We start from the raw sequence: 9,975 nt of genomic DNA on the forward strand, positions 1-9,975 counted from the left end.
ACCCATGGACTCCCTTCCTGTGGCTAAGAGTGGCTCCTTCACTTTCATCCGAGGCCTCATGGGATTGGAGGAGGGTGAGTCATAATCTTCTTTATACTCACAATATCTTGTCGCAAAGATCCCCCTTGGGAGAAGAACTATTAAGAGGTGTTTGTTTGCAAATATCTCCTGCAGAGTTTAATTTTCTGGAGATGCTAGACATTACTGTGAGAATTGGATATTAATAATAATAATTCACATTTCTGTGGTGTTTTATAGTTTAAGCAGTATGTGACTCACAGGAACACTAAGGGATAGGCAATATAAATAGGATTGTCCCCAGTCCATAGCTGAGGAAACTGAGGCATATAATGAATTTAGCTATTCTTGACTTGACAACCAGCCTCTAAAAAGCAAATGGCCCAGAGGAACATGGTGGAGATTCTTGACTTCAAGAATCTGAAGGAGCAGGAGAGGTTGTCCATTTTTGGAAGGGCCAGTTCTGAATTCAAGAAAGAGTCCTAAAATCTTGAAGTGGGAATGGTCTTAGAAGTTTAATCCAGGCAATTTTATAGATGAAGAAAGTGAACACGGAGATTTTGTTCTGAGTTTTGCATTTTTTTTAAAGAATGGGTAATAAACAAAGAAAGAAAGAAAGAAAGAAAGAAATAAAAGAATGGGTAAGCTGGAACGTGTTCAGAAGAGGGTGACCAGGATGGTGAGAAGACTGAAGGAACTGGAGCTGTTCACTCACATGGTTGCTCTCTGCAAGAATTCAGAGGGCTGTCATAAGGAGAAGGATTAGACTTCTATTTGTCCTCAGAAAGGCAGCTAAGTGGCACGTGGTTAGGGTGCTGGCCCTGGAGTCAGGAAGACTCATTTTCTTGAGTTCAAATCTGGCCCCAGTCACTTACTGTGTAAAACTGGGCAAATCATTTAACCCCGTTTGCCTCGGTTTCCTCATCTCTCCAATGAGCCGGAGAAGGAAATGACAAACCACTCCAGTATCTTTTGCCAAGAAAACCCCAAATGGGGTCACAGAGAGTCGGACATGACTGAAAAACCACTGAAGTTGTCCTCAGAAGGCAGAACTGGAAGCAGCGGGTGGAAATGGCAAACGGGAAGACTTTGACTCCGCGTTGAGACAATCCTCCTTACGACGAGAACTAGACAGAAGTGGACAGGGTTGCGCGGTCTCTGGTCCCCTCACCATCCCGCTCGCCCTTTCCTGGAAGCGTTCCAGCTCATCAATGTTCCAGAAAGCAAATTTTCACTCCTGGCTTCCTGTGTTCCTCGACACAGCCGAGCGCTGGGCCTCTGTTTCTTTTTATTGACTTATACATTTCAAATAAATCTGTCTTTCTTCAGTGTCAAGTAGCTCTTAGCCAAATCTACCTGTCATCTCCCCTCTTGCCCTCCCAGGGACTGTAACAATTGCTTTATTTACACTCTATGAGGAAAACTGGCTCCCCCAAGGCACATATTTTCCAAAGAATAGTAATAAAGAGGCCTGGACAGCATGCATAAATTTGAAGTCTGTTAAAAAAGGCCTGAGTCTTGGGCCCTGCATGATTAGATCCTCAAATCTTTACTTCCCTGGGTGATAAACCTGTCCCTGTTTAGGGGGAAAAACAATTAACACCAGGCTTGTAAGCAGCTGGCCTCTCCAGTGTTAACTTGTCCTTTCTAGAGGCAAGATCGACTCCCCACAATGCATCCAGCCCCCCAGGAATCTGACTAATGCTAATTTCATCAGCCATTTCCTTCCCCAAGACCTTGGTCTCAATGCAATTACACGGCAAGCGAACTAAGTGGTGTGGCAGGTTCCTCATCCCACCTGGGAGGTCTCCCGATCTATTTACGTGAAATTATCTCTCCTGTTAATGGGGAAGACCGATGCCATCAATCATACTTCACCGGCACCGAAATATGTTTCCTGTCATTGAGGAAAATGGAATTGTTCATGGCTGGAACTACCTCGCTTGAAGCATTCACGGGGTTTAGAGCTAGGGAGGGCTCGCAGCCTTTTCATTTTACAAGCAGGGAAACTAAGGCTTGGACACAGGGAGCAGCTTCCCTGACATCTCATGGGTGTCTGAGAGCTGAGAGGCAGGCCTTGGCCAGGAGATCTGAGGAAGACCTTAGAAATGGTTTCATCCAACTCTTTCATTTTATAGAGGAAGAAACCAAGGCCTAGCAAGGATAAACGATTTGGCCAAAGGGAAAATGGCAGGACCACGATTTGAATGGAGGCCCGCTGACCCGGAATTCTATTCTATTTTCACTAGGAGAATCGTGAACAGATCTCGTCTCCTTGCTCTGTGTTATCTTCCAGATTTCCTCTAACAGTCTAACTCTCTGGGTTCCGGATATTACAATAACCTCATCTCTAGGGGCAGTTTCTGCTTTTTGGTCTCTTTCTGCCCTTCCCCTTCCTGGCTCTACACACACGAGTCTGTCTTTCCTCTTTACTTTCCCTGGGGGATTTTCCTGTAATTGATAAACTCTAAATCAGGCCTGGATTGGTCTCATGTAACTTCCATAAAAGCAGATTGGAGGAGAGGAAATTTTAGATCACCCTCCTATGAAGTAACTGCACATTCAGAGGGAAGATTAAGTTGACTTCCAGCCATTCCCCTGTGGGCAATCGAAGGCCTCCAGCCAACACAGGCATGTGGCCAAGTCTCAGAGAAAAGCACAACCATTCTTCTTTTGCCTCAATAGAGCTTTTCAGAAATAGGAATGACTGCATCTCGGCATTCAACCATCATAGGGAAAAAGAGACATGGGGGTGACCTTCTAGCAAAAGGCCCCAGAAATATATCCCCCGGCCTCCTTTTGTTTAGTTTGGTTGGAAAACATTGAACCTGCTGGGGACCTTCTTTTTCCCTTAGCCCAATGTTAGGTCTGACAATATCAAAATGGCAGACCTACTAGGTCAAGCTTCATTACCACAGCTCAAGAGTTTCACCATCCTGCCTTCCTAATCAGCTTTTATTTATTCATCCATCCATCCATTCATTCATTCGTCCATCCATTTATTTGTTCATTTGTTCATTTATTTATTTGTTCATTCATTCACTTATTCATTTATGTATATATGTTATTGTACTTTCACACACCATTCATTCATTCATTCATTCATTCATCCATTTATTTATTTGTTCATTCATTCACTTATTCATTTATGTATATATGTTATTGTACTTTCACACACTATTCATTCATTCATTCATTCATTCATTCATTCATTCATTCATGTATGTTATTGTACTTTCATAATTGTACCATATAAGCAGAAGTGTCAAACTCTTGATCTATTGACTATCTCCAATGACGACACTCCTAAGTATGCCCTGAACCAGATTAAAATGTAATTGAAGTAGGAGGCCGCTTTGAGGCTCAATGGAGAGCCAGGCTTAGGGATGGGAGGTTCAAATCTGGCCTCTGACACTTCCTAGCTGTGTGACCCTGGGCAAGATACTTAACCCTCATTGCCTAGTCCTTACTGCTCTTCTGCCTTGGTATCAATACACAGTATTGTATGGAATGATGGAAGGCCAGGGTTTAAAAAAATGTAGTTGGGAAATGTTTTACAAAATAAATAATAGTAAAGTAAAACACAGAAAATGTTAATATGTAGTTTTTCAAGTCAAATGTGTCTTGTAGATGGGTTAGTGGAGAAAGTTCTAAATCTAGAGACAGGAAGACTTGAGTTTAAATCCAGCCTCTGATATTTACTAGTTGTCTGAATCTGGGAAAGTCACTTAACCGCTATTTGCCTTAGTTTCCTCAAATGTAAAATAGGGAAAATAATAGCAACTACCTCCCAAGGTTGTTGTAAGGATAATAGTAAAGCACTTAACACAGTGCCTGGTACAGAGTAAGTGCTATGCAAATATTCACTATTATGTATAGATTAGTAGCTCCCATTTTTGTTTGACTTTGACACCACTGCTGTGAAATACTTTGTGTACTTTACTCAAACTAATAGTATCCTAAAATGGAAAGAGCAATGGAATTGGATTGAGAAGACTTAGATTCAAGGACCAATTCTGCTATTTAATTAGTCATTGTCTGACCTTGGATAACATTACATTACTTGGATTACATTTCCCTTCTTGGGGAGGGCTTAGTTTTCTCTTTAGTAGAATGGAAGAGGTTGGACAAAATCTTTCTTTTTCTCTGTTAGCAGAATAAGAGATGGGGTACAATAGGCCAATAAAATATTACTGACTAGTAACGTGTCTAAGTTGAGTATCTGGGATTTCTTGGCCCTCTTTAAGCCACAACAAGACCATTCTTGATGAAGGATATTGGGGATGGAAGGGAAGAGGAGATGAGAAAAGTATCAGGAGCTGAGAAGAGAAAGTAGGACACAGAGAAAAAGCAGAATGGAAAAAGGTGACAGTGTATTAAATTGATCATTTTCTATATGTAGTAAAAATTTTGCTGATCCAAAAATATATTCCCTGGACCGAAAGCTATAAAACATTGGTGTAGAGGATGTCTGAGGTCTTTTTGATGCATAAATATTTTTTGTTCTAAGATGCCTTTCAGTTCTAACATTCCATTTTCAGTGTTCTTTACATTCTGTGTTCTAAAGGTCTCTGTGGGTCTAACATTGAATTTTCTGTATTCTTATGTTTTATTTTCTAAAGATCTTCTTAGGTCTAACATTGGATCTTCTGTGTTCTAATATTCTGTGTTCTAAAAGTCTCTGTGGGTCTAACATTGGATTTTCTGTATTCTTATGTTCTATGTTCTAAAGGGCTTTATAGGTCAGACACTGGATTTTCTGTGTTCTAACATTCTGTGTTCTAAAGATCTTCTTAAGTCTAACATTGGATTTTCTCTCTTCTAAAGGTGTTTGTAGGTCTATCCATTTGCTCTTCTAACATTTTGTGTTCTAAAGGTCTTCCTACATCTAACATAAGATTTTCTATAGTCTTACATTCTATATTTTCAGTCTTTCATCTTTAACACTGTATGTCCTAAAGAACTGTCTAGCTCGAATATGCCATGTTTTAGTTGTAACATTCTATGCTCTAAGACAGTGGTTCCCAACTTTTTTGGCCTACCGCCCCCTTTCCAGAAAAAATATTACTTAGCCCCCTGGAAATTAATTTTTTAAACATTTTAATAGCAATTAATAGGAAAGATAAATGCACCTGTGGCCATCACTGTTCCCTTGGATTGTTGTAGCACCCACCAGGGGGCGGTGGTGCCCACTTTGGGAATCACTGCTCTAAATCCGCTTTCAGATTTAACATTGTACATTCCAAGGTCCTTTTTAGCCCTAATACTCTTTGATTCCATGATTCTCAAATACATTTTAGTTCCTAAATCCTGATTCCATGATTCTAAGGCTTAAGAGATCCCCAGGGGGGTCTAGGAGAGAAAATTGCCAAGATTCTGTTAAAAAATAAAATGTAGCAATCTACAACACTAGCAACTCGGTGTTTGGCACATGTCAGCCAGCTGGGATGCAAAATATGCAGTTAGGCTGGGCAGAGATTTGCCAATAAACCTAGCACCAAAATGGCGGCTGTCAGGCCAAGCAGGAGCTCCACAGAAAGATATTAGACCGACTGAACATTCAGGAATTTGCCGCAGCCATTTCTCAAGGAGGCCCGATGGACCGGGAATCAGGAAGAAAAAGTCTGAAATATGACAAATGAACAAAATGACCCCTTTCCTCAAGCTGCCGAGATGGGGAGGCAGCAACGGAGACTGAGAATTGATGATAATGGCGGCTCATGTTTGTGTATCACTCGACTGTTACAAAGCACTTTACATACATTATCTCGTTTGATAATAACAGTAATGATAATCATAGCTTACATTCTCCACAATGCTTTAAGGTTGACAAACATCTCTTGCCTTACAATAACTCTGAATACTATTATCCCTGTTTTATGGATAAAGACGCGGAAGCTCAAGGAGGTTAAATGACTCGTCCATAGTCATCCGGCTAAAATGTCTTAGAGCCAGGCGGCAGAAGCAGGTCTCCAGGCTCCACTCCATGTTGGTATGTTCTTTTTACTTCCCTCACCCTAAAACGATGAACTAGAATTCGAGTTCCCCCTTTTTAATTTTTATTTTTAAGTTAATTAGTTGTATCCACCTCTTTATGACAACATTTGGGTTTGGGTTTTTTTTTTTTTCCAGAGATAATTGAGTGTTTTGCCATTTTTTTCTCCAACTAATTTTAGAGATGAGGAAACTGAGGCAAACAGGGTGAAGTGACTTGCCCATGGTCACACAGCTGGTGTCTGAGGCCAGATTTGAATTCAGGAAGACGAAACTTCCCGATTCCTAGCCAGGCATTCTATCCACTCCATTACCCAGCTGTCTTAACAAAGCACACACAGAGTGCAAAAGGTCTTTTCAGCCTACAATAATTTGAACAAATAAATAAGAAAATAAACAAAAATCTGTTCTGGGTTTTTAGAAAATAGAACTGCTTTGGTTCCCCTCCCCGTTCCCCCAATCTTACTGTACAGATGCATTTTCAGTTTTAAAATAATGCTGGCAATTAAGTCCAATGTTTTATTCAGTGCACATTACTTAAGCTGACGAAAGAAGATGATGGGAAAACTTTAGCTTTTCATTTAAATTTTTTTTTTTATGAAAGCAGCTAATTAAGCTGGTATTCAAAGGATCTGAATATTCATTTTAGGATTTAAGGTAGGAAATAATAATTCTAGACTTTCCACATTCGAAGAGTATTTGTTATAAGAATGTCACTACTGGTTATGTAAATAGCCCCTATACATTAAGTGTGTAACGGATTTATACTCAAGACTCTTTTAAATCCTTAAAAAAAAAAACACTAGGATTCTGCTAATTCAAGCATGGTGGAAGAAAACCCATCCAACGGCCCCAAGTCCAATATGCTAATGACCCTTTCCCTTCAGTTTTTGTAGCGTTGCTGACCATCAAGATGGGTTTTAGTACAATGTGAGATCCTTGAGGGCACAGGATGGCCCTTTTCCATATCTGATTCTCGGCATCTACATTTAGTAAGTACCTAACAGGTGTTAGTTGCATTAAATGGAACTGTTGAACTTCTGATTGGATCTTGACACCACTGGCTGCGTTGTCTTCTAGAAACTTTCTGGCTCCAACTTGGTGACCCTGCACTCTTGGGGTCCTGACCAATATCATTTCTCCTTGGTCTGCTGCTTCCCTTTTATTCCTCTCCCCCAACCACTTGAGGTCAGAATCATAGCTAAAACGCCTCCCAGTCCAGCTGTCTCACAAGAGCCATCCTAAGGAGGGAAGAATTTCAGATTTGGAAGGGTCCTTGGAACAAAGAATCCTCTAAGCTGACGCTCCTAACCTCTGGTTTTTCTTTGGAGTTACCTCTTCTATTTTCCTTAGTGTAGGACCCAAAGACCTTAGGTATGTCTGAATGACAAAGAAGTCATTGGTTACCCAATATTTTCTGCTTTTCACAACCGCCCAACTTCTTCAGATGGCCAAGAGACGCTCATCATCTATATGACCTTGGGTAAGTCACAACCTCTCCCTTGGATTCAGTTTCTCCACCTATAAAATGAGGAGGTTGGACTAGATGGCCTGTAAACTCTCTTCTGGCTCTAAATCTATGATTCTATGGATCTAAAAAAATGTGGATGTGAGAAGGCCTCCTATTTAAACCATGTTCTTGGGGTTTAGCCACAAGTCTATATGAGGTAGTATGCAGCCACAGAAAAAAATAGCACATCTGGTGGCAAGATATTAAGGTTCAAATCCAAGCTTGGGAATTAACTAGTTGTATAACTTTAAGCAAATTGTCTTCCATTCTCTGTGCCTCAAATATCCTCTATTACAAAATTCCTTCCAGCGCTAACATTTTCTATTCTTATAATAGAGGGTAAACTTGATCACTGAATTCAGAATGCTTTGGGAATCCCTTCTGGATACATGTCCTGCTGAGCTTCTTAAATCCTCTAGTTAAACGCTACGATCCTGCCATCTACAAGAAGCCTGGTCCCCCTAATTCCAGGGCCTTCCTTCTGATGATGATCTCTAATGTATCCTGTAAAAATGTCTTTATCTTTGTACATTTATCTATTGGGTACAAGAGCAAGGATGAAAAGCAACGATGTCTATTTGCCCTCTGGTGAGACAACTACTTTTTGTCTAAGGGTATCTCGTAGGAAAGGGCAGCTGGATGGCACAATGGAAAGAGTGGCGAAGATACCGATTTGCTATTTTCTTCTCTAGCTCATTTTTATAGATGAGGAAGCTAAGGCAAATAGGGTTAAGTGACTCATGAGGCTGGATTCGAACTCATGAAGACGAGTCTTCCTGACTCTAGGGACTGTACTCTATCCACCGTGCCACCCAACTGGTACTTTTTTTTTTAATATAATAATGTCTACAACACTTCCATAGAGAGGCAAACCCATTGGAAGCCAGGCTCTAGGAAGAGATCATAAAATAATATTCCCAATGGGACTGAGTGCCAGAACCCCAATACAAATAGCATATACCTCCATCTTTTTTTATCCCCCCATCCCTCCCCAGAAAAAGAGTTTCTGGCAAAGCATTTTGTATTGCTTTTTCAATCTTTGCAATAAACCAAGTCACCCAGGGCTGCTAAAACTTGACTCCACGCTGGGGATCTCTCTGGATGCATTCATTTCTAGAGCTTGTCAATTCTTTGCTGGTTGGTTTTCTTCTCTCTCTCCCCAAACAAAGCCAAAACCCAAATGCTGCCACTTCCCCAGGAGCTACGCCAAAGATCATTATTATCTCACTCACACTCTTGGACTCCATTTAGGGACATTTAGAGCCAAGTGCTAAAAGTTCATAGATCAGTTATCCAATCTGTGGGTTATCCAGGCCCACTGTTTACTTTTCATTCTCTCATTAGTGAGAAAGAGTTGGACAGCTAGCTTTTCACTGATATCTTCCCTGGGTCAGGGAGTTAGTTGGGGGTAGAGGGTTGGTTGAAGACAAGAACTTTTCTTTCTTTTCTTTTCTTTTTTTTTTTTAAACATTTACTTTCTGTCAGTAACAATTCTAAGACAGAAGGGCAAGCAAGGACTAGGGAACTTGGGTTAAGTGACTTGCCTAGGGTTACACAGCTAGGAAGTATCTGAGGTCACATTTGAAACCAGGACCTTCCATCTCTAGTCCTGGTTTGCAACCTTCTGAGCCACCTAGGTGCCCCTAAGACAGGTACTTTTCTGGCTTGGTCACAATACCTCTTAATGTCTGCCAATAAGCATTTATTAAGCACCCACCCTATGCCAAGCATTGTGCTGAGTAGAGATACAAAGACATTTAAATGATAGTCCCTGGGGAGCAGCTGGGTGGCTCATCTGATAGAGAGCCAGGTCTAGAGATGGGGGGACCTGGATTCAAATGTGACCTCAGACAGAGCTGGGTGACCCTGGACAAGTCACATAACCTCCATTGCCTAGCCCTTACTACTCTTCTGCCTTGGAACCAATACGTAGTACTAATTCTAAGAAGGAAGGTAAGGATTTAAAAAATAATAAAAGATGGTTTCTGTTTTCAAGGAGCTCAAAGTCTAATGGGGTAACAACTTGCAAACAAATATGTACAGAGAAAATATATGCAGGATAAATTGGAGATAATCAGCAGAGGGAAGGCACCAGAACTGGCGGGACCAGGCTTCTTATAGAAGGCAGGATTTTAGCTTTTACCTGGATGATCTAGGAAATTCAGTGGAACATATACAGTATTTGGAGTCAGAGAATCTAGATCCAAATTCTGGATCTGTTCTTAATTGTGGTAGACCTTGAGGTCTCTGAAATTTTAGGATCTATAAAATTAGGAGATCAGATGAGATGACCTCTAAAGTCCCTTCTAGCTTTAGATCTAAGATCCCATGATCTCATTCACCCTCTCTGGGGATATTTTATTTTAATTTCTTTCTTTCCTTCCTTCCTTCCTTCCTTCCTTCCTTCCTTCCTTCCTTCCTTCCTTCCTTCCTTCCTTCCTTCCTTCCTTCCT

General features: G+C 40.9%; 1 protein-coding gene across 1 annotated transcript in view; it reads right to left on the reverse strand.

Moving 5' to 3' along the window:
* TENM4 (teneurin transmembrane protein 4) overlaps positions 1-9,975 on the reverse strand; it is a 215,150-nt gene that overhangs the window by 105,941 nt on the left and 99,234 nt on the right. The window contains exon 7 of the mRNA XM_044668931.1: positions 280-286. Coding sequence (XP_044524866.1) covers positions 280-286 — 7 coding nt within the window. The remainder of the gene's footprint in view (positions 1-279; positions 287-9,975) is intronic.

This window comes from Gracilinanus agilis, chromosome 3 (assembly GCF_016433145.1).
Source record: "Gracilinanus agilis isolate LMUSP501 chromosome 3, AgileGrace, whole genome shotgun sequence".
Lineage (NCBI taxonomy): Eukaryota > Metazoa > Chordata > Mammalia > Didelphimorphia > Didelphidae > Gracilinanus > Gracilinanus agilis.